Source organism: Pleurodeles waltl, chromosome 6 (assembly GCF_031143425.1).
Source record: "Pleurodeles waltl isolate 20211129_DDA chromosome 6, aPleWal1.hap1.20221129, whole genome shotgun sequence".
Classification (NCBI taxonomy): domain Eukaryota; kingdom Metazoa; phylum Chordata; class Amphibia; order Caudata; family Salamandridae; genus Pleurodeles; species Pleurodeles waltl.
This window is the reverse complement of record NC_090445.1, coordinates 760732777-760758418: the sequence shown is the minus strand read 5'-3', so window position 1 is coordinate 760758418 and position 25642 is coordinate 760732777. Positions and strand designations below refer to the sequence as shown.

The 25642-nt window shown below is 43.6% G+C and overlaps 1 protein-coding gene across 44 annotated transcripts in view; it reads left to right on the top strand.

The window, feature by feature from the left end:
* Nucleotides 1-25642, top strand: part of TCF7L2 (transcription factor 7 like 2) — a 296453-nt gene that overhangs the window by 163153 nt on the left and 107658 nt on the right. For all 44 annotated transcript variants that reach the window (XR_011204893.1, XM_069239337.1, XM_069239334.1 and 41 more), the window contains one exon: nt 908-1009. Coding sequence is in view for 43 of the 44 variants with exons in the window: in XM_069239337.1 (XP_069095438.1) it covers nt 908-1009 (102 nt within the window). In the remaining variant the exon portion in view is untranslated. The remainder of the gene's footprint in view (nt 1-907; nt 1010-25642) is intronic.

Genomic DNA, 25642 nt, shown 5'->3' with positions numbered 1-25642 from the left:
CACAAGGCTCCTGAGTATGTGGGGTGTCAGTCTGTGGATGGTTGCCCTACCATGGCGGTTGGTTGCCGCAGGGCATTGGTCTGTGACTAGGTGGGCCCTGTGGCCAACCCCTTGTCGCCACGTCAGAAGGCCGTGCGCGGCAAGGGTGAGCCGGCTGCATGGAATTAGCGCATGTTACTTTCTGCTACTCTTTAATATTTATCTAGTAACCCAGTTTTTATTTGTGCAAAATGATTGTTGTGGTGGAAAAGGGATATCTTTGGTGCTAAATTAAAAAATGAAATAAAAACATTTGCTGCCTCAAAGACTGAACAGGTGCCAGGAAGTGGGTGACTATCGCTTTCGCTACAGAAATGATTGAACATTCATTTGAGAAATGAACAATTTCCAAAAAGCTGTTAGATTGATTCTGGAAACAAAATCCTTTAAAAAAGAGCGTCTCAAACACATTTATCGAGTTAAGAGTGAACATTAACAAAAAATAAAAAAACAAAAGATGAAAAATGGAGATCCAAAAGCCTATACATAAATAGAAAATAAAAACATGTTCTCCTGTCTTGCCCTTTCTCTTTTTCTGTGGTGAATTATGCATCACACATGCTACCGTTGTGATGAAGAACTGGGCCATTGTGCTCTAATTATTCCGTTCTATCCATTCAAACTTGTATTTAGAACGTTACATCCTTATGAGCTGTTTTGATTATTAGTGTGTGGTTCCTTGAACTAAACAGTACCTTGTTTTGTGTGAATATGTTTTTATACACGCTTTACGAATGAGCATTGTGCTTTTCTCTTGCTCCATGCAGCACTTGCTGTGTATTCGCTCACTCTATTTGCAGTTTCTTTGCATTTTCCTTTTCCTGGAACTCATTTTGTTTCCTTTCTCTCATTTGTCTCCTCCATCCAGTATCTGCAGATGAAGTGGCCGCTACTTGATGTTCAAGCAGGGAGCCTACAAAGCAGACAAGCACTCAAGGACGCTAGGTCTCCCTCTCCGGCACACATTGTAGTAAGTACATCTGGAAAAGAAATGCTATTTCCTGTTGGATGGCCGAGGGCTCGTCATCGCTGGCGGCCACGTCACCTTTTGCTCGTCAGTTCATTTGTCACAGACTTTGCCGCTGTGGTATGCTGGCCTAATTGTTGAATGGACAGCACCTATCAGTCCCGCTCATCCCACCCTCTCCTGATTGCTCAGAAAGAACATGTGCAGTGGCCGTGACGGCAATTGGGTGCACAGGAGTCAATAGGAGTGTGTGTGTGCGTGTTTCATCCTTTGTTAGAAAACCAGCAACATCCCTTTTCTCCAACCATGGGTTTTTGAACGTAAAAGTGGCGGGTGACCCCTTTCCCACAAATAACCTCTTATGGACAGATCTAAAGGCACAGTAGTTAGCTAAAGCCATATGCATATTTTCAGTGTAAAAATATAATTAGCACCTGCATATGTGGGCCTGCCCCTATTTCCTCAATCCCACGGAATCCTACCCCTATTTTAATTGCTCCAATGTTTTCTAAGAAGAATATATAAAGGGAAAATGTTCGCGCTTTTAGAGTGTCCGTGCTCCTGGAAGCACAAATGCGCCCCACATATTGAGGCACTGGGAAAGGCCAGGTGCAATCCGAATAACTCGCAAGACTTCGCTGAATGAAATCGCAATAGGAAACTAACCATTAGTTATCAAACTCTAACTGGGGATAAGCTGTCAATCTGAAAACTACATTTACAACAGAGTGGGAGTAGTGGGTCGTAATTGTCCCTAGTGCTTTGGGGGCATTTTATGTGAGAAGAGAGATTCCCTTGATGGACACTTCGTACTGTCGAACATTTGGAAATTTAAAAAATATAAGCTTCCGGTTGGTAAAAAAAAACAAAAAACGAGAGAGAAAGAGTATATATAGTATTATTCATCCACTGATTTAAAAATAAATACATTAAAAAGACGTTTTTCCTGCAAACAGAAAACATTGCAGGCTTGTGCAAAAAGCCTGCAGGCACTCTTTTCAGTACACAGACCTAATACACAATGTAGGTGAGGCTGTTTTGGGATACAGCTAATCATTTTGTTCATTATTATCGACATTTACAAGCATGATACCCGGATTAAGAGGGGGCTTTTGTAATCAAAGTGCCGCTTTTAAGACCAGGAGGGGGACACACTCCTTCCAAAAGTTGCCCTTAAATAGAAAAATGTTCATAATTTCTTCTTTTTTAATCACGGCTAGATTTTTTTTCTCAAGGCACTAGAAGACCAGAGCATAGTGTGGGACACTGACGTTTTTTTGTCCTAGAAAAGGGACTTTGCTGATGCTCTGTTTTGGACTTCACTGTTGCTTTAATGGTAAGGAACAGAGCAATATTCAGACTCTGTTGTACTTACCACAGAATAACATGTTATCAAGGTAAAACAATATATTTTCGTAAATGAACTTATTTTTGTAGTATAATAAGCAGTATTGCCCTGTTGGAGCAGGGGATGGGCGGCTGTCTGTGCTTAAATAGAGAAGCATTTTTAAAGTACCAAAACAGCATTTTAGTCCTCGAAGGTAACTTCTTGCCCCTTTTGTAACCTCTCAAAAATGTATCACTGTCTGTGTACAAGATGAACCATAATCAGGGGAGGCTATATTGATGACATAGAAAGGCTTACAAATACAAAATACAGATGAAAGAAGGATTTACTGTCTACCGTTAATGCTTCACTAATAATACAGGATTTGTGTAATGGCAGTATGTGCAATGATCTATAATTCCCTTGCCTTCTGAAATTGCATGTTATGTGTTGTGTCTAATCAGTAGAGAACACCTTAAGGTATGCATCCTAAAGTACTTGAGGCATGCTTAAGATCCTACAGTTGAATTTAGTGGCACGGTAGGACTGGGTGTACTGTAAATCTGGTCACCTATATTTAGTAGAAACTGTAGGACTCAATTGACTGTATCGGTAAGCAGTGGTGTAGTCCATGAATACAGCAATCACAGAGCGAGTGGTAGGATGCATGAACGCTTGTTACCAGGAGGGTGTGTTCCCCTTTCGAAAGTGTGCATGTATAGGAAAGTTTATGCAACTCCATCCAGGGTGTCCATGTAAGGTGTAGTCGTTTTGCATTTGGCCTGAGTGTTGACGTAGGGCACAGGCCTAGCATTTCCATAGATAATGTGCATAAATTTTATGAATCATGTGTCTCTGTCCATAGTTTTGAATATAGTTTACTGTCTCTAGCGAAACTGCTTGTAGTTTACATTTGAGGGGTCAATATTTAAGTTCTCTAGTGGACTAAAGTGTTCCCTCTGCAGGTGATCCATGTGTTTCTTCTAAAGTCTGCAAGTAGAAGATGGCTGTGCAAAGTATGCACACTGCAGACAACGTAGTCCCGTGTGTCTATAGAGTTCATATAGTGTACAGTAGGCTCTTTTTGTCTGCGATTGAAATTGATTTGGCTAGAGTTGTATGAAAGAAAGCATTAAACTACAGTAGCCATCTTAATTCTACCTTTATAGTAATTTACTGACATTTTCAAAGATTCTTGTTCTGTGCCATTGCTTTTTGTTTAAGCATCATCTTTAACACTTTTACTGCCTCTCAAGCAAAAATAACTCAGTGTGGCCACCGTCGAAAATGTGACTGAAGTGTGCCTGTATCAGGTTTGATCGCTTAATAATTATAATATTCAGCACATAGATACTTGTTTACCAGTTTTAAAAATATATATGCCTGCAGTTAATTCTCCTGTGATCTGTGTTAGCCAGTGGCAGCTTTCTTAAATGGCATTGCATTCTGATGTTCATTATCTAATGTGGGTTCCATCTTTGTGAGGGAGTTCACAAGCTTCGGTGCACCCTTTAAGAGTATGCTCAGATGCTCGGTGAGCAGTTTTTTTTTTTTTTTACCAAGTTAACAATTCACAGCACGTCCTGTATATGCTGTGTGTGTCTGGTAGCCCATACCTGCAATAGAATTTGCCCATAGTGTCAGAAAGCCTCCTCATTGTGAACCACAGTGCATCACAACGGCAAGCTGCATTCAATAAACATTCCTGAAATGGTGCAAGAAGTGTCTGTTTTGTTGCTATGGATTTAAATAGCATGTGAAAAGTTTGTGTAATGCTGACAAGTTCCACCTTGATCAAAACCTTTAATGACATTGTGTACCCACACTGTTGTGATATCTAGAATCCCCTGGAAATATCTCAGAGGCAATGGTTGTTAGGTCTCACAGGCAGAAATTACATTTCTTAGGTGATCCAAGATGGTTTTGATGGTGCCAATTTCATGTTTCGTTGTGGCTTTGACACCACCGATTTCATCTGGTGGTTTATAGGCATCCACGTTGCGCTTAACCACTATGTGTGGCTGTGATCGACTGGGTTCACATGGATGTCCAGTTCTCCTTGATGGGTTTGCCCTTTGATGGAACTCACCTGTTTAGAGAAAAAGCTGATTCCACTCTTGGGCACTTTAAGGGGAGCAAGGTTACCGCTCACTCTGGGCCTTTCCGGTCTGCCTCACAAATCGCAAAAGTCCGCCACTCAATTAATCAGTAATTTCTAAAGCGCAACTAATCACCCACAGGGTCTCAAGCTACTCCTTTTGTGGCTTTGGCTGAGGAGCTCACCACCCATCCATCCCCTCAAGGAACCCAGCAGTTTTGCTGTAGAGGCCATGGTTATCCCCTCCTATCCCTTTGGCCAAGACCAAGCCATCTTGGCTAAGGCCAATGCATAACCCATTGACCCCCCCCCCCCCATTTCACCCCTTCCCCACTTCCCCCCCACACACACACACCCAACCCCACCTACCAAACCTCTTTAGTGTGCCCTTGCTGGAACACAGTCACCTGGTGGAAGGCAAAATCCACTGATTCTTACTGGGGGATGGCAAGCAGTCATATTGTGCAGGTGGATCCTACAGTTTGTCCACAAAGGATGCACCTTGCCCTTTCTCTCCGCCGCACTTTCCACAGTCCCTACAACGACTGACAAAGGACCATCTCTCAATTTTGTGGCAGGAAATGCAAACCCTTTTGGCCAAAAGGGCTATTGAGAGTTTGAAGTAGAACACAGTTGTTTCAGCTATGTTGTGGTGCCTAAGGTGGACGGCAGTCTTTGCTTATTCTAGTTCTGTAATCTCTCAATGCCTTCCCCCAGAAAAGGGAAATTCAAAATGCTCACCATAGCCCACATCTAGTCTATCCTCAACCCTGGCGACTGGATGGTGGCGTTCTACCTACAGGAAGCCTATCTCCATTTTCCCGTCCTATCGGCTTATCAGCAGTACCTGTGGTTTGTGGTGGGAGAGGGACATTTTCAGTTCACTGTTCTCCCTTTGGTTTCACCAGCGCCTCTCGGATGTTCCCAAAAGTGGTGGCAGCACACCATGGAGGTCAGGGAAGTCAGTCTTCCCCTACCTTGATGACTGGCTGTTGAAGGCAGGTTCGCAGCCAACCCCAGACTTTGGAAAACGTCCTGTAATCTTTTGGACTCACTATCAATGTGCTGAAGTCACGCATGACTCCTCTGATGCTCCACCTTCATCTGGCCATATTGGGCCCAGTTCGGTTTCGTGCCTTTTCCCTAGGAAAGAGTGTTTAGGACACTCAGGCTATGATCCTGATCTTTCATCCTTGGTCCTGGATTTCAGTGAGGTCGACTGAGGCTGCTGGGACTGATTGACCATGTTCAGATTTCAGGCAAGACCGCAAAAGATCTGCATTGCTGGTTACTGGACTGCGATTGAGTCAGTGACCGATCCCTTTCCCTCCCCAACTCACAACTGACAGTGGTGACTGATGCAATGCTTCTGGGTTGGGTCGGCCATCTGCAAGAGGAGGAGTTCAGAGGACTCTTGTCTCCGGCAGAGTCCTAGCTCAACATCAAGCTTCTGGAACTGATGGCCATCCGCTTGGTGTTGAAAGCCTTTCTTCCGTCCATCAACGGGAGGCTAGTACAGGTGCTCACGGACAACACCACTGCCATGTGGTACTGCAACAGACAGGGTGGGGTGGGGCATAAACCCTGTGCCAGGAGACCTTTCACATCTGGAAGCCAAAAGCTAGGGAATGGCATGGGCAGTTGGCTTTGTCAATGCTTGTTGGTAGAAGTTATGAGACTGTTATTGTGCTGGGTGCCTTCAGAGCTTTCATTTTAATGTGGAAGGGTCTACCTTCATGGATTTTAATAGTGGTGATGGAGGACCCTTCTTACCATTGGTTGATGGGGAAGACAGGGCTAGTTGTTAAGGTATCCTAATGTAAAAACGCCCACTGACAATATCTATTCTTACATACACGTCACAAATTCATACCACAGCAGGAAATCCCAAACATTTTTTGTTCTTTTTGAATCAATCAATCAGAACTCGATTGGGTTGGCTAATGTAACATTTATTATCACAAAGCTTGGATAACAAAGTAGGCATTTGTGGTAGCATAAAAACAGTTAAAACCGGGAAGCTATATTCTAGTCCTTATTTTTTCTCTTTTAAATTAACAATATTTTAATAGACGATCTCTCAGCCAGAACAACAGTGTATTGTTTGGGATATGTGGAAGTTATTTTATAAGCATTATCATGTGATGGCAATATTTTTGTTACTTGTTTTTAAGTTTGTTTATGTGTGGTTGCATGTACAAACGCAATGAAATTCAAACAAACTTTTGTTTGTAACAGTATTGGACTCTAAATGGGTTTTCAGATAATGACTATATGTAAAGACCCTGTTCACTTGTCCTTCAGCTTTTTAGGACTGTAAATATTACCTCGCACACATTGGGGGGATACCATTGGTGTCGGAAGGGGGTCTGACGGACGGTATGGGTTCACACCTCTCGACTCTTACGGGACGGCTATCACAATAATGCGCCGCGCCCACTGAGCGAGGAGGGGCAGTTCTCGGCTAAGGGGCTCCGCAAACACGGGGCAGGAGTTTGAGTTTGCACCATATCCTAGGATGGCTCACTTTGCCACTGCGGTCATATTGGGCTTCATAGCTGAACTCTCTCCCGATGTCCATCATTACTACCCTTTTTTCACAATCCCAGAAGTTCACACCGCAGATGTACAAAATAAAAGTACGTACACCATTGGCTTATCTGACGTCCTTAATCCATATGAAATGTAGGCTGCAGTCCTGTATGGATTTGCGAGGTCTGATGAGATCTGAATGCCATTTCCAGAGCTCCGATCAGACACGAATCGAACCATCTTAATGCCATTCAAGAGAGTGTAATTGGATTTTGGGTCTTTCTGAAGTCTGTTGCTGTGCCAGGGAGCGCGGGGTTTCGTCTTCTTCACATGCTGTAAAAATAACCCTTCCTGCGCCTGCCCGGGTGATGCAGCCTTCTGGCTGAGAGCGGCTTTGCCCCTTCTGGGGTCTGTTGGCGAGCACTGTGGGCAAGTGTTGTCTCTTTGACCCGTAGCATTTAACACGCCCGTGCTCTGCATACGTCCTGCTTTTCAGAGAGGGTCGACTGACACCGGGGAGGCACGCCTTCATGTACTCCGGTGCAGAATTAGCGAGCTGTCCCTAGCAGAAAGCCATTAAGTTAGCACAGATGAAACTGCGTGTTAACGTTGCACTGAATTACCTTTCGTACTTTCCTGTCTGTGCTTTTCATGTCTGTAAGGCTATCAGTTTAGCCATTCTGCTCCCATCTGTTGATGCAAAATTGGAGCTCCGCGTCTATCTTTGTGGAATATGCTGGTTTCTGGTTTTCAATTTTTTTTTCTTAGAGTTCTGGTACTATCCTGAAGGCAATATAGGTCACTTCTCCTGCCCCGTGCAAGGTGTGAAAAAACGATAATACTCCCAGGGCTGTAACAAACACTTAGCATGCAAGTGTGCGTAATCCATCTTCTTGCAGGTGATAATCATGTAAATCATATTCTTTGAGTAGTGTATGATCTGTGACAGCCAGTAGATGGATCACCTATCCTCAGTCTGACATTGCATCTACATACAAAGTACAAGTGCTAAGCACCCTCGGGGATAGTGAAGATGCTCCATAGGATTGCAAGTTGCTAGAGTCACAGGAGCAAAATTCAGTGGCAGCCTGTTTGTGTGATGCACCTCAAGTAACCTGGGCTCTGGACATGTAGTCTGTCCCGTCTCTCATGCGTGTGTTGGGTGTGAAATCTAAAGGGAGTGGTTTAATGCACTCTGTGTCCTCCTTGGTAACAGACCCCAGTGCCTGGCCTAGTTTGTGGGCTAACACCGTACTCTTGTTCCCTGCATATAAGGGTGGTTGGTAGAGTCAGGTCACCTCGGTCCTTAGTGCTCATCTTTTTCCCCAGTTAGAATCCAGACAAATGTTGTATGCCTACTTTGACAACATCTACATAAGCATGTTACTCTGCTCTTAAATGGTCTCCACAAATACAGTCTCTGTACAATCCCACTCTCACGTGCCAGTATACTGAAATGCTTGGTGCCCCGCTCTCTCTCTCTCTCTCTCTCTCTCTCTCTCTCTCTCTCTCTCTCTCTATATCGATCTCGCTGACCCTCTTGCTGTGCCTCTCACTCTCTTCCTCTTCCTCTTGCACCCTTCACACACTGCTGACCCTAAGATTCCTGTTTATCCTTCCCTGCGTCTCCATTGTGATCCCTTGTCCACTTACATTGTCTCCTCCTTTCACCTACTCCTCCTGACCTTCCGCTCTGATTCAATCAACCTTACCTTCTTCTTCATCTTTTTTCCCCTCTCCTTGAATTCTTCATTAGATCTTTCTCTTTTCTCTACCGCTCTCGCTTCCACTAATCTCAGATGTGTTTTTCTCTTTCCAGCTTATTGGCTCTTTTTGTCCGTCCTAATGGCCTTCCTCAGTGTCATCCTAGGGATGTTTGGTGCCTCGGACAATACAAAATGTAGTGCTCCCTTATGGGAACAACTTTGACGTTTATTACAAATTTTCAGCCAGCTCCAGCCCACATGATACCAAACAATATTGAAATAAGCTTTCAGAAATTAGGTCACAAAAAAACAGCTGAAATATGTCTTGACCAGTGTCCCGAAAATTGTTAGGGTGGCACTTGATAGAGGGTGATATTAAGAGGTGGGCAATGAGTGGAAGAGTGGTTAAGGGGAAGAAAACAGAGAAAGGTGCCCGGGGGGATGGGGGGCTTAGAAGGTGGACGCCATGGGCAATTTACCACTTTGCCCATGCCTTAAAGCATCTATGTTCCTCATTCTTTCTCCCTTGAGTCCCATATTTCTCTGAGTCGCTCTTGCTCTGTCCTGTCACACTCTCCCTATAGAGCCCAACAACCATGCATATTCTCTCTCATTTTCACTTGCCCACACAACTTACTCACTTTACCTCCAATGTAGGACAATACAGATTTGCTTTCCTCTTCCCAGTCTTCCTTTGTGTCTGTATTTTGTTCTCTTCAAGCAAGAAGGCTCAGGCAAACTTGTGGGCTGGGTATCTGCGCTACAAAGGCATTCTTTCAGATCCCTTTGTACTCGGCAAAAAAGATTCTGTACCAAAATGGTACTGTTTTGGTGGGGGGGCAGGTGGGGGAGTGTGTGTTATTTTTAAAGCTGTAAAAAATGTAATCCTAAGACTGATTCTGCAAGGACCACTTTGAAGTGGATGTAAATTTTACCTTGAGGGTTTTCCAATACTTCAGCACTAGCTCTCAGTTTTGTGCTCTGTAAGAAGAAAGTCTGTGGAAACTGAATCCAGGAGTCGTTTCACTACCCAAGAAAAAGGAGCTGTTGTATTTTTTCTGGTGGCGGAGTAGATGTGGGCAGTGTTCCTGCCCGAGAGGGTGGGCAGTGTTCCTGTCCGAGAGGGTGGTCAGTGACGGGTGGCAGTGTTGAAATTGTCCCAAGTTCCCAGTAGCTTCCATTTTTGGAATACAAACGCTGGTACATTTTCTATTACATGAGAGTAAGAAGAAAGTCTGTGGAAACTGAATCCAGGAGTCGTTTCACTACCCAAGAAAAAGGAGCTGTTGTATTTTTTCTGGTGGCGGAGTAGATGTGGGCAGTGTTCCTGTCCGAGAGGGTGGGCAGTGTTCCTGTCCGAGAGGGTGGTCAGTGACGGGTGGCAGTGTTGAAATTGTCCCAAGTTCCCAGTAGCTTCCATTTTTGGAATACAAACGCTGGTACATTTTCTATTACATGAGAGTAAGAAGAAAGTCTGTGGAAACTGAATCCAGGAGTCGTTTCACTACCCAAGAAAAAGGAGCTGTTGTATTTTTTCTGGTGGCGGAGTAGATGTGGGCAGTGTTCCTGTCCGAGAGGGTGGGCAGTGTTCCTGTCCGAGAGGGTGGTCAGTGACGGGTGGCAGTGTTGAAATTGTCCCAAGTTCCCAGTAGCTTCCATTTTTGGAATACAAACGCTGGTACATTTTCTATTACATGAGAGGTAGAACAGCGAGCCAATTCAGTCACGGTGCCCGTTTTTTGTGATGTGTGTACAGATAAAACATGGAGATTACATATTTTTCCGACAAGTATTTTCCACTGATTGACTTTAAGTTACACAAGTGATGTCATGCTTACTGAATATGTTCTAAACCAGAATGGAAAGGGCAAACATGCCAGTCTAGAAATGAAGATGGAATACAATTATTTGATATGAAAAGATTCCAGATTGGATGTAAGGACACTGATATCAGTAAACTGATATGGACATGTAGACTTAAGGCCAACCCCAGTGTGCATCAGGGTCGGACTGTGTCAAAAAATGGTCCTGGGCAGCAAAATAAAATTGTCCCCCATGCAAACCAGGCCAGTTTTGAATTTGTAAAGGAACGTTGTATGGATATTTTGCAGTGTTTGTGTTAGCTGCAGATAAAGTTTGTGGTCAAAAAGCAGGCCCACAGACTGCCACAGAAGCAGCCCACACACTGATTAGTCAGAACAGCCCACCGGGCACTGCCTGATCGTCCTATAGGCCAGGTCGACCCTGGTGTGCGTTCAGTTTCAACCAAAAGCAGCCTCCTTCTGTTTAAACTTTGACTTGTCGATGACCATCTTTTGGAGGCCTTGGAAGTGCAGCGTTCAACATGTGCATCTTAAAAGGGGGAGGGGGGGGGAGCACACACGGAACGGATTTAGGTGTGCCAATAGATTGTTCATACATTTTCCCATAACAAATGTCTCCCCTTTCCGCTCATTGCACTGTTCCTAGTTTTTACCCATAATATATTTGTCACACTTCTACCCCTCGTCACTTCCTTATACCGCCCCAGATCCCCGCATCCCTCTTGTATGTGAATATCCGATCCCCTCGCTGGGCAGCGGCACAGGATTCCAGCAGGGCCTATCAGCTGCACCTCGTCGGCGGACACCTGACGGGTGTTTTTTTTACGTGAAGCAGCGGGGATGGCAGAGCTCCCGCTTTTCAACAGTGCTGCCTTTCACAGTGCCATATGCCAGGCATTCCATCCCCGTCACACAAGGGCTGAGCTGTCTCAAGCATTCCTCGATACCAGGAAGTGAGTGCGCACGCTTATTACAGTTAATGTACCGTGGAAGATACCAATGAACAGACGGGGACATGCGTGTTTGGGGTGGCCCTGCAGCTGTATGTATGTATGACCGGGGTTTCAAAAGAGGCGTCCGCGAGAGCAAATCAGAACAAGATATCTGACTCGGACTTTATAGTTTATTGCCCGTGTTCATTCTGCTTCTGATAAGTGACATCATTTTTTTATTATATGGAAAGTAGTGCGTGCATGTTTATGTGCATTTTGCACGTTATAAATAAATAAAAAATCACATTTTGCGATGGTTCCCACATTGCAGAATCGTTAATCACCTTGTATCTCAGCCTTTCTGTCACTTCCAGGTGCAAAAATAAATAATATAATTGGTAACATAGAAGCTGTTCAGGTTCAGTGACTGCTTGTGGCAAAAAGTTTAACTTATGCCACCTGGACAGCTGCGGTGTAGGTCTCATAGGTGCCGAAAGGGTGCAGGTGACAGAGGAGTGTAGTAAAAGGCGGTGGGAAGCCGACAGTGAAAGGGGAACGGGACAGGAGAGCAATTGTTTTTTGTTTTTGTTTTAAGCTATACAAAGACGCTTGCTCCTTCCCCACAGGCCCAGTCTCGCCTGCGACCTGGCCGTTTAACATTGAAAACTGACATGCTGAGAACTGGGGCAGACACAAAAAATAGTGTCAGTCCCGGGCAGTGCTGTTGGACTGGACAATGCCCCAATTGTTTCCGTGCCTTGCAGGGCCCGAGGGCTCAGGGAGAGGTTAACCGTTTGCAGGCCGCGCGGGCCTCGCTGGCATTGTCACTCCGGAGTAGGCTGCAAGAAACACCCTGACCTCAATGGAACGCATCTCAGTATCCGGTTCACGGTCCAGGCACCTTCCCTCGTATTTCAGTGGATGGTCAGGGCCTGGGGTGCGGAGGAGGGGTTAGAAGCTGGAGGGACCGTACCGTAAGCGAACTTTAGTATCACGTCTCATTTTCTCTATATTTGGACATCGGTTGTCACCTGCTGGTCCTTGTAGAGACAGGCAGACACACACGCTCTCTGCCCGCTCCCCCACCAACACTAAAAACACCAAAAAACACGAAAAACCGATGAAGAATCGTATATTTCATCAGTAATGGTTTTCTCGAGAATTTTCACACTGGCAAAATTATTATTAAAGAAAAAAATCTTCAAAAAAGGTTCAATGAAAAAAATTAGAAGCACTTTCAGTATGCATCTCGTCAAAAACACAACCCATGAAAGATGTCTGTTTGTGCCACAGGAGCTTTTAGGAGCCTCAGAATAGCATACTATTAGACTTAGTTGACCTGTTATATGTGTATTGTTCTGCACAGTGCCTTGTGTTGGATTGTCTGTTGGGCATTGTAAACAGTGTATGCTTTGTTAGGTTGATCCCTTCAGTAGTGCCTTTGATTATGGTTCTAAATTATCTTCAAGCAGTTTTGCTCACTCCAGAATAATCCACCAGGCCTGAGGCCGAACAGTTTGTATATGTCACTGCAAAACTAGGTTGGCAGTGTAGATGCGAAATACTCGCCTGCCATTTCTTAGTGTTCATTTTCACCTTTTACAGTAGTGAAAAGCCATACGTTAAAAGGGCATCCTTCCAGCACAGTATGGTGCATTCTCTTTGAATGTTAACACGCTCTACACATGATTTTAAAACCTTCATTCTCAGCAGTTAATACATCAAAACCCAGAATTATTTCTCGTAATTCACATGAATTATGTAATTCGTCTTTTTTTCAACTAAAGGCAATCTAGCGAAGACTTTTTTGTTGCGCAAGTCACATAAAAAGCACATGATAATTTGCATGTGTCCCGTAGTCCAAAAATGCCCTTTCCGTATTTTTCGAACATTTAAAACCACTCGTACATTTTCATTTAGGATCATAATGTGCAGTGATGTATCTTTATTCACTAGATATACAGACACACATGTAAACACTTTTTGTACACTTACTGAAGTCACTATGGTGTTTTAAGCACAGCTTATTATATTTATCTCTTTCAATTAAGGGATAATGGTAGATGAACTGGTCCATTGAAGATTTACTTCACCATGCAATAAATGGCTGCATTGGAACAACTTTTCATATTGGTAATGGAAGGGCATGTGAAGCTTCAGATATAAAGCAGCATCTCTGAGCCAGGCATATCTTATAAACCATGAGGGATGGGGGGGTTTGAGAGGAGTTGTTGCCAAGCCCTGATGCTGCGCAGGCTTCCGCTGTTATTTTTATTTTTTAATCTGTGTAACACAATTAGATGGGCGGTACTTCATGTTCAGCCGCACTTCAAAAGTGTACAACCTCGGTAGGGAACAAGACGCACAAGATGGCGGTTTATACGTTTTTTGTGAGGTCCATTTTGCTTCCACTTGCCTCATACTGGTTTCTGAAGACTGCAGGATGCTAGGGAGAGCTGGGATCCAGGCTGCTGGCTTAGGGTGTTAGGGGAAATCATGTTCTGGGTGGAGGGGGGGCCTGTCTGCTGTCACAATCCCTCTTCCATTAGGTGGAGATGAAAGGAGTGTGCATCGAGTTCTTCATTCCCCTGATGCCACGGACAAATTATTGATTTCTTTGCAATCTTTACGTTTGCAGTCTTTCCATCCCGGGGGTGGGCTGCGTTCAAGATTTTTTTTGTGTAAGTCTGTACTTATAACATGAACCTCCACCCCGAGATTAAGCATGCGTTCATCTCCGGTGTAGATGGCCAGTTTTTTATATGACATTTAATGCTATCTTTAAATCTTTTCGCAATCCTCCCCAATTTTGGCAGATGAGCAGACAGAGGTACAATGAGACATTGATTTGTTAAAGATCACACAGTTGGTGAAACAAAAACAAAGAACAGACACTCCCTTTGGATTCCAAGTTGAGTTGCAAAAACGATAATTTGGGACATGTATGCATCCATTTTTATGAAACTTTTAATACTATAATGTGAGATGTTTCTAAGGGCTCCCAGATTTTGTGACTGGTGCAACGGTGGCTTAAAAACACAATTTAATTTGCCCAAGGTTACGTATTTAGAACCTGTGGGGCAGCCAAGACTAGAACTCTTATCTCCTAGTTCCAAAGTCGATATCTTCAACACTAGGCCGCCACTCCTTCCTCACGACATTCTGATGTATAAGATGAAGTGATGTTTGATAGTATACTCACATGAGGGCCGGGATCGTGTGACAAACTTCAGATGGTTACTAGATGTGACTTGCCGCCTTCTGTTCTTTGGCACTAAATAATCCTTTGTATAAGTCCCTCATTAGATTACACATTACAGGTCGGCGTGGAACCCAACTACAAAACGATCTCTTTTCTGAGGTAGCTGTAGGGATTGGATTTATCTTTTCAGCTCTTTCTTGCCTCTGGCACCACTGTGGAATCAGTGTCATTCTTTGTTTGTTGAGGTGAAGTGTTTTTTCGTGAGTGGCTGAAACTGCGCAATGCAGGTCACAGTTAAAGTAAAACACGTGAGTATAAATGTGGGAAGTGGTTCGCCATGTTTTTCTGCATCTCAGGAACATTTTCCCTCCATTTATTGTACAAAGATTTAAGGAAACACACCACACACAATAAAAATGGATGCCCCTTTGTCACTTCCTGCCAATGTTCCTTTTGTCTTTCTCTTGTGCTCTTACAGTGCACCTAATTAGGTGAAAGCTTTGGACACGGAATCTGGTTCTATCCCCCTGACCCATTTGCTGATGTTGGTTAAGTGGCCACGTGGGCGCCGCTTTCAAATCATTGGTTATTTTAACAACTCTATCAAGTGACTTCTTGGTCCGAGTGGGAGAAGGGGATGGGACTTGATGAGGCTTCTCGTGTTATCCTTAGTTACCACTAAGCAGACTTCAGTTGCAGATGTATGTATTTAAATTCTGTGGAACAGACAGTAAAGCTAATATTAGCTGCAGTGTCAGACTCATACCCTGTCACTGAGCACAGCTTGCAGGTTCCTTGTGTTTGCAAAGCTTAAGTCTTGACTTTAGTGCTGCACCAGAAAGTGCAGGTGTGATATATTATTTCGAGCCTGTCAAACAATGGCATGCTAACTTAAACCCTGGGCCTTCGAACTGAAGGTATAAGCTTTTCTTAACCACCGATATTTTCAAGTACACAGGGATTACAACCTTAAGAATTACATTTTCTGTTTCCACTCCCTTGCTGCCAATGTAGTTCCCCGCCCGTTTTCACCGAAAGAAATAAATGTTAGTTTTTTTTGTTTGATCTTTGAAGTCGATATGTGTGAGTGTTTGTTTTGAGCTTGCAGCAGAGAGCACTCTGAAATTCACCTTCTAATAAGCAATGAAAGGAACAATACCTACCATTGGTGCAGACACTATAAAGGTTGATGGAATCAACAGTAGCAGGGAGCAGACAAGGGTGTCACTTCAACCTTTAATGGTAGAGGACAAGAAGCGTAGGTGTTTCTGGTACAGCTGCATGCCTGAGCCTCTGGAGCATGAGGGCATGGGCAAGGTGTGCTCTCAGACATTGGTAAAACACGGTTCAGAGTTCTTCTCCATATCCTGACTGAAGGAAACAAGGAGAGAACATTGGACGAGAGAGCAGTGACCCTCTGTGTACCAGATGACTAACACGTCGAATCAGCTTGTTGCTGCCTCCGTTGAACAGTCCTCAGCTTTCAATTAAGGCCTTAGAGTGTCGGGTGATTCCAAAACTTCTCCGAAGGCAGGAGCGTCACCTGTCCAAGCATTTCTGAGAAAGGTCTTTTTTTAGGATGTATGACGACTTCTCGGCTGTCCACTATTTTGGTCAGTTGTTCAGTTGGTTACTATTAAATCTCTAATTCCAGCCCTAGCCATCGAGGGTAAGGGAGTCCAGTGGAAGTAAAGATCAAATCCAGGTAATGTCCAATTTTAATCAGTAGTAATCAAAGTTTTGGTTTCAAGTCATTGGAGTTGCACTCCTCGCACACTTGTTAACTCCATAGATGTTTCTGTGCAAAGTTACCATTATGGAATGAACAAAGGTAGGTTGATTGAGGGTGCATAATTTATCATCCAGAACTGAACTACAAAAAGAAATACGTTTTTGACGACTGCTCACCCTCTCCTCACACCCCACATGTGCGAGTCTTGACTACGATAATGGTAGAATTTTCCCTGCGTCTCTGTCGGTTGATGATGGCACCAAACTCTTCACGATCCTTATAGGTGTTTATTGTTCCTTATGGTTCTGATTTGGAATTGGAGAGGGAATGGATAGATGTTTGAGAAGATCAAAATTACAGCGAGTAAATGTGTCATTTGAAAGTGGAGTAAATCACCTTTTCATGTAACTGGTGCGTGATATTACTCCTGTAAGATTCACCAAGCACCAACAGAAGACTTTAAAACATGTTGACCTCTGTTGGTGAGGCTCAAAATGAGCTTTCCACCTTTTTTTGTGATCCCTCCCACTCACAGCTTGATCATCGTCCCATTGAAGTATGTCCAGTAGCATGGCAAGCAAGAGGAAAACCAGCAAATTTCCATGAACTGTTTAATGTGCGGACAGCATTTTGCATCAGAGGTATGTACTGAGGCCAGTCGATGGCAGCTGTAGTATCTCCTTCCACCCCATCATGAAACAACTAGAAGGGAACTCGTACTCAATTTGATCTCAAAACGATGATGAGTCTTTTTAGTACACATATGGCTCATGCATAACAAAATAAACCTGAAAATAAGTCTATCATTCCCGTACAGACAATAGGTGTTTCCAAATCAAAGATACAATGGGGACCAGATTTGTTTCTATTTTCCCTTTTTTTGTAGATTGAACAGAAACTGCAGGTTAATTTGGCAGAATCAAAAGACTGGCCCATTCCATTCATGCGACACGAAGAATTGCATTTTTGTTTGACTGCTGAGAGAATTCGCTTACCAGCAGTGAATAGTCTTTGTGCGGCAGTGGCAGAGCCATTGAATAGGCACATGGTACCCAACAGCTCTCATCGCGCACAATCAGTTCAAGGTTCCTTCGACTCTTTACGCCGTACATTCACACATTATATTAATAACTGACAGGCAGATGAATGGAAACCCAGCTTATTCAAAGCCATTTGCAATAGAAATTGGCATTCTTGGTTTCCGTCTTCAAGCCTGTGTTATATCACACTAATATTAAGGCTAATGTGGAACGCTGATTCTCTCAACAATGCAGGGGAGAGGTGTGCAGTACTAAAGGATGCTATCTCTTTTTAAGGTGGCCATCCTGCTGTTACATACATAGATCTGCCTTCATTGCCTGCAGCTCTCCACTGTGGTATGTAGTGGAAAAATGGTTTCTACAACAAGCTTGCAAGTGCTGTCGAAGAATCCAGACGAGGCCATCACTGATCAGCAATTTTGGTTGGGGGCACCATGGCCAAAGCTCTAGCTGAGGAGACTTTACCGGGACCAAAGAGCTTGAAAGAGTATTTGAATAGTACACATTTACTTTCTGGTGGTGCCATATTGTTTTTCGTTATCCTTTAGCCTGGAAGAAGGAGTAAAGTTCTTTGTTGTGGTTTATATCAGTCCCTGAGATCGGGGCCGTCCATTATTTTTGCAGGTGCTACATTTGTGTGAGGTAGGGAATATGTCATTGCAGGTTTGTACAATTTAAAGTCAAAGAGGGCTGTGCCAATGTCGGATTGCCTGCAGAAACACCAAGTAAGCAGATGAGTTTCATTTAGAATTATTGTTTGTTTACAAAATTGGGTGCAAAGTTGACCCTTCTGGACTTTCTTATATTACTTGTGCTCTAAATTATTATACCCTTCGCATTGCTTGAAACGAAAGCTTTTGTGTTGATTTCAAGCAAACCTGTGCCAATGCCTCATCCTTTGGAAGTTCAACCTTAAGGCGGCACTTTTATGCATGTAATGCATGATTTCATTTTTATGATCGGAAATTAAACGGCAAAATAAAAATCAAATAGCAGTAACAAAAAGCAAACTATAAATGTTACAAAGACCAAGGTTATGTAGGGGTGAAAAGGCGTCCACAGGAGAGAACTGTTAACCAACAGAAATTGTAAAGACAGTTTGTTCAAACCTTCCATTCATTTTGGATTTGTTCTTTGAATCCTATATCATGGTGCTGCTCCTGGTTAAAATTAAAGGGTTCGTATACCATACCAGTAGTCCTCTTCCAGTGAGAAATTTGGAAGGCATTGCATTTTGGCTGAAACTGAAGATTCCATTTACAGTATAACCATTCCATATGCAAATTAAATCCAGTACAAAAATAAAGTACTGTTAAGTACAATTATTGGTAAAAATACGGAGAATTCCTTGGGTACTCTACTATAGAAATGTAAAGCCATTGCCAGTCACTGAGCAAAGTCTTTGTTTTACTGCATCCTCCAAATTCCAGCATCTCATGTTGGTAAGCAAAAATGAAACTGGACAGACGGTTGTAAGAGCCACAATGCCAGCTGTGTCTGCCAGCCAATGCCTTACTTCAAATCTAAGGAAAGATGAGGACAGGGTTGTTAGGAGGTAGTGCATGCTCGCAGCAGCCTCTGGTCACAGTATTCAAGGCGCCATCATGTGAATGATGTCACTGTAAATCCCAAAACCAAAGGAGTCATCATCAAACAAAGGCGCATTCTAGAATGCCTGTTGTTGGTGATCCTTAGTGATGCAGGACTTGATAAATAAACATTTTTTCCAATGCAGACATGTACACAGGTATAGAGCGAACACTAGAGAAAGGAAATATTTCAGAAGGAAGAACTAACTGGATGACTTTGGAAACAAGTTGACTTTTGTGACTGCAGTTAGAATTCTGTGCTCTCTACCCTTTAAACTTGGACTGCAAGTAACTTCTAGAAGTACACTTTCTGTCTTCTCACTGAACATCTCCTATCAGTTTAAATATATCCTTTGCTTGAGGAGTCAATGTTGCTCAACTCTCGATTGCATTATTACATTTGTACCAGACTTACAGCCCCACAGTTTGGAGTTGCCTAATACAGTTTGAGTGTCTATGGAATTGAGAAGTTGGTACATGAAGAACATGCCATAGAATCTCCTCTTGCTCTGCTTCCTAAGATTGGATGATAAATTATTTTCTGTGTCAAAACCAAAAATCTTAAACTTTAATGAACTTATGATGTTGTTTTTCATTTTATGTGTTAAGCGTTTTTACAGTTTGGATATAATTGTTCCTGAAATTAACACTATTAACACTAGCATTATTTCTGAGAATGCTGTTTGACTCTGTAGGCGTTTCCCTTTGGGACTGTTGTGTTGTGCAGACAAAGGATAGATTCTTTGTTTCCAGTGGGTCGACCCCCTTATGCCCACGCGTAACATGGCTGCTCTATCCAGATGTTGGGTGAGCTTGTGTCACCGAGTTCTCTACCCAACAACCGTTAATCCTGTATAAAATCTGCAAAGTTCACCAGCTTTTCTGCTAAGGGTCTTTCTTTTGGACACTTAAAATAGTTAACTATCTATATGTCAGGATTGTTTGTGGATTGGGCACACGGTACAGAGGATTCCACAAGATAGGTGCAGCTGACATCAGGTGTTGTCTGGTGTTGGCCAGCAGGTTCACTTCCACATTAGCGTGTCCTTGATTTCTCTGTGCGCCTTCTGCAAAGGGTTTTCCTTATTGTGAGACACAACAGCCAAATTATCTTGTCATCACCAGTACTAACTTGATCTCTTAACTCTGCTGGAATTGTTATTTTTTTGCATCTTATATTATTTTTGCAGCGTTGGTTTTCTTATGTAGGTTGCTTCCAACATTGCAAAGAAATACAAATTTTCTTTTGCTAACAATATACAGACAACATGCATATTCTGATGACCATTTGCAGATGTCAAAGCTACTGGGGAAATTGACATTTTTGTGCATAAGTGTGCTATTTTTTCAATGTAATTATTTCCAGTCTTGGCGAGGTGCTGATCTTTCCTCCTTTCATGGGCAATAAATTAAGTACATTGAGATTCACAATAATAACTTTTATAATTTGAGTACCTAAATGCAATTTGGTTTGCAACGTATGAAAATATTTTTTTGTATCTTTATGATATATTTTGTCCCGGGTATATATACATTTCTAAATTGACCTTAAAGATTAAAGTAGGCTCCGATTTTATCACATACGTTTTGGTTCCTTATATGGTTCCTGTTTTACTCCAGTGAATACTCCTGTGACATTGGATTTTTGTCTTTAGAAAAGCTTGAAAACATCAGTGCATGCGTCTTAGGTTTTCAGCACCCTGCTTGGGTTCTGAAGGTATTTGGCTCCCGGCCTGTTGCCACTCAGCATTTCCTCCCTGTGCCAGGCAAACAAATGTGGCATGTGCACGTACAAGTAGCAGGCAGATGCATCAGAAAGGTGCGAGTTACGTGATGTGAGCTATCCCTTTATATACCTCAGAAATTGAGAAGGCACTTCCTTAAGAGCAAAAGTCATTGATATACCCAACACGTTTCAGTTACTCCAGCACTTCATCTGGGGCATGGTGTACCTCTTACCAGCAGTGTGCACCCAGGTAATCCCTTGCACTCACTTATGCATACATGGCTTCTTAGAGTGGAATTCGGACTGCCTCCACAAAAGTCAACTTCTTATCTGAAGGTTTAGTCAAGGACAGGGCTAGAATTACTACTCTGCTACCCATCCTTCTCCCATCCTGACTGCTTTCCTCTTTCTTCTTCGCTTCTATTTTGATGCTTCTTCACTGCTACTTGGAAAAAAGTGTTATTCAGTTAGTAACTGGAAGAGAGGAATGGAGGCAATATGGAGTATTGGCATCAGTGATGGGGAGAGGGACTACCAGAGGAGGGGGAGTCACATTGAGTGATGCAGGAAGTAAGGTGGTACCAGATAAGGCAAGATAAAGACAACCGAGGAACTGAGAAAGTTGTCAAGAACAGACCTGCCAACTCACATGGTGCCAGAGATACGATATCGACTCCCTTCACACGGTCATCGGATGAGGAGCCGATATCACATGGTGGTAGGAAAAATAAGCTGAAAACCACTGTGAATTGTGGATTTTCAGCTGTTTTCACAGGCTTTGAAATGCCAACGTCCATTAAGGGATGTGAAAACACCCCCAGGGCATCGGCACCAGCTTCAGCAAGGTTGTTTTCTTTTTCTTTGGAGTAGGGGGTTTGGAGTGGAGCAAGGGCAAAAGTGTCTTGTAGGTACTTCTCAGCACAAGGCTCGCCCCCTCCAAAGACCCCCCCAACCCCCACACCTTCTTATATGGTGAATATTTTGTTTGATCTGGCAGGTCTGCAAGAAAGTGTGGACTGGAAGATGGTAGGATAGAAGATGGGAGAAACACAGTGGAAAAGTGAAACTGTTGTCGGCTCTTTCAAAGTGGAGAATGTCTCAGAAGCCATATGTCCAGCTATTTGCTTCTTCTTCTTGCTGACATCGGTACTTGCCTGTTAGGAGAAAACATTGTTATTTCCACTTCTGGAGGCTATATGGCAGGGAACAGCCATTTGTGCTAATTATCACACTGCATGTACACACTATCTAGGACGTTTGATGTTTCAATCTACAGTCTGCTTCACTAAATGCTTTTTTCATTAATTTGTTTAAAATTGAGGTTTAAGTCACACCTATTATAACTCTGAGTGTGTTCATAATATCATGGCCTAATGCAAATTTTAAAGGAGTACTTTACTGTGTCCCAGATTCAGTGCACATTTGAATGCACAGCATTCAAGCCAAATGCACACGTTTTCTTTTACATCTGACATTGGTGCATTTGGAGTTTTAAAAAGTGTGGGTACACCAGAAGGCAACTTGGCGTGCAATATGTGCCTGCTATCAGAACACTGGTATGCACAGTCATAAAGTTGTTTACACTATTGCTGGGTCACCACAACACAGTATGCTTCAATTCAGAACCTGTTATGCAGAGTATACTGTGATTTTGCAGTCTCCAAGCATGAGTGCACCTCATTTTCACTTGACTGTCCCTTGGGGTGTAAAGCAGGTGGTTGCTGCAGTTTTACTGTGTCAACACATGCAGTGTACACTACCCTGCCTGGTGGTGCCCAGTGAAAGTGGCAGTTAACAGTTTTTTAGGTCGAGAGCGCAAGCGCTCTGGCCTGTTGTAATCTATCTGTGGGATTTTAACCACACCCACTGCACGCCCATCACTGTCACTCGTTCATGGGCTTGCCTTTCAAAAATCCTTTATCATCATTGGTAACTGCTTTATGATTGTCTCTCCTTTGGTCATTTTTGTTACCAACTTGGCCATCGCCTCTAATACATGGATGATTGCCAATACGTTTGACTGCGAGCAAACTTTTTCATTTTGTGTCTCTCCATCGTGCTCACGCTCATGGCGGCTGTGGTGCTTTGAATCGGCTTGCTTATGTCAGCTGTTTTACTTTTTATTTTCAATATAGGTGGCAAGAAAAGTCCAGTTAGGAATTTACAACGCTAAGAGCTCTAACTCAAGCAAACGTGAGACCCATTGCATTGCAAATGCTTGTTGATGAGATTGCATCTGAAAGAGCCAACCTTCTGATCTAAGAATCAGTTCTACAATCAAACACCAAGCAGCAAAGTGTGCAAACCCACCATCCTCTACAGTGCACCTGCCTGTTTTTACTTAACTATCCTGCACCAGGCAATTTAATCTGAACAAACTGTCCACATTTTCTCCTTATCCTTCCGAAGATGCTCCCATCAGAACTGGATGCGATCCTCGAGGTGCCGCACTATGGCCTGTTGCTGCTGTGTTGTCAAGTGTCTTGTCGAAATATAGTCTTCTGGTTCTAGGCAGCCTGCTTGAACCCCTTGCTGTGCCCTCATCCCCGCTGGCCCAGGCAGGAACCCTAGCTCTCCACACCCGAGCTGACCCACCAGCCAAGGCACTCTCGTGGCACATAGCTAAACCTCTATCAGTAAACGGAAATTTGTGACGTGTGGAGGTAACCCTCCCGTCCTGCACACCATTCCCTCCAGGGGTCACATGGGGATAAATCTGAAATGCCGGCGCAGGGCGTGAGGTACACTGCCTTTAATAAAAACCCACCCAGTAGTTAGTGTCCCCGTCTTATCCATGCACTTTCTGCTAACTGATCACACGTCAAGGTTGCATGCCTGTGGTTTGCCCCCTTGTGGTCCATGAAAAATATCGTTTGCCTCCTACAGAAAAGCTCCTTCCATGGATTACAAAGGTGTATTCAGCAAGCATATGAGCAAGTACACATCACACTGTGTTGAACCGAATCCGTAGGAAATCCACACCTTAGCTATATATGAAAAAAATAATATTCATGTTGTCCTTGCACTCAAATTTGAGATTCTGCATGTGTGCTGTTAATATTAACAATTCATATATTATAGGAAATCCACAACAAGTCTGCTGCATAATTGATGAACACATTTTTGTCGTAAGGTAAAAGTTTAAGTAGTTGTTTACTATGATGACAAATTAGTTTCTTCCTTTATAGATATATAAATGTGTGTACATACACACATAAATCGGTATATTCTATTGGAAATTGGGAAATCCTCCAAGTCCCAATTTTCAATCTCCGAGGTAGCATGACATACAGTGAGGAAGGGAGTTGGCTGTAAGCCGCCAGAGACTGAATTAAGGAGCCCTTTAGTGGGATTCTTGGCAGGCACAGCCTTCCTACACTGTGGGCGAAGAGCCTCACAGGGATACGGGGAATGTTGCCTGAGCCTCACAGGGATACGGGGAATGTTGCCTGAGCCTCACAGAGATACGGGGAATGTTGTCTGAGCCTCACAGAGATACGGGTAATGTTGTCTGAGCGTCACAGGGATACGGGGAATGTTGCCTGAGCCTCACAGAGATACGGGGAATGTTGCCTGAGCCTCACAGGGATACGGGAAATGTTGCCTGAGCCTCACAGAGATACGGGTAATGTTGTCTGAGCCTCACAGGGATACAGGGAATGCTGCCTGAGCCTCACAGAGATACGGGTAATGTTGTCTGAGCCTCACAGGGATACGGGGAATGTTGCCTGAGCCTCACAGGGATACGGGGAATGTTGCCTGAGCCTCACAGAAATACGGGGAATGTTGCCTGAGTCCCACAGGGATACGGGGAATGTTGTCTGAGCCTCACAGGGATACGGGGAATATTGTCTCTGCGTGGGTATGCACTTCCCTACAGCAATGAGGGACCGGTCTCTGCAGTGTGGCATGGTAAAGATGAAGCCCCCAGACCTGAAGGAAAAGGTCTACCATCAGGTATATGAGATGCAGCAGATAGATGCCCGACACTGGGGTTAAAATCCTACAAAGATGCATCTATCCTCAGAGCTTTAGGAGAGGGAGGTGTAGAGTGTAACATGGTGTTGTGGGGCATATCATGCCGACTCCCATCATGGGGATAATGTATCCTCCTGGCAATGAGGATACATTATTGAAAAAAGTGGGATATGTTGGGTAGGGGCGCTGTCTCAGTAATGAAGAAGGGTTACTGGAGTAGTGGGAACAGTATTGAAATGAGGACCCCTATATGGCTTGGGGTGCTGCAGACCACATCATTGGAAAGAGAGTACCACAGCTTCGGGTGTTTCTTTGACTGGCTAGTGAACTCTTTCCTGCCTGGCCTCCTCAACTACGGCTCCCATGGGAGGCATCTACCAATACATTAAGCAAAACGCCAGTAGCTTGGCAACAGAGTGAGGTATCTTACCAAAACTTCACTGATTAATCAAACCTGTGTAGAAAGCTGGATTATTTAAATATCTGGGGACCAGTTTTCTGTTGAAATGTTCACTTTCAGAAGTCGAAATTCAGCACTGCTTTTCTCCAAGGGTGCTGATGTAGTTGAGATGGTTGCAGAGATACCCATCTGTCCTGGAAGGGCCTTGTTGGAAGGGTGCTGGGCACAGCATTAGGACCAACTAAAAACATGCAAACAGATCGGACCGTTAAATGAAAGAAACGACTCCTTTCCCAGACCAGCAATTGGAATAACTGGTATGCTCACAGAACAGTCCCACGCCCGCCCTACCCGACACACACAAAATTCAAGGGCTCTGGTAGGAATGTGCCGTCCTTTATGGAGAGAAAAGTGGAAAGTTTGATAATGCAGAGAACATCTCACTTATGGGATCATTAGTGCCTTGCATGAAAACCAGTGAGGTGTTACTGAAATCACAGTAATTACCGGGTGCACTGTTACTGCATGATTATGAGTTATGGCTCTTGGAA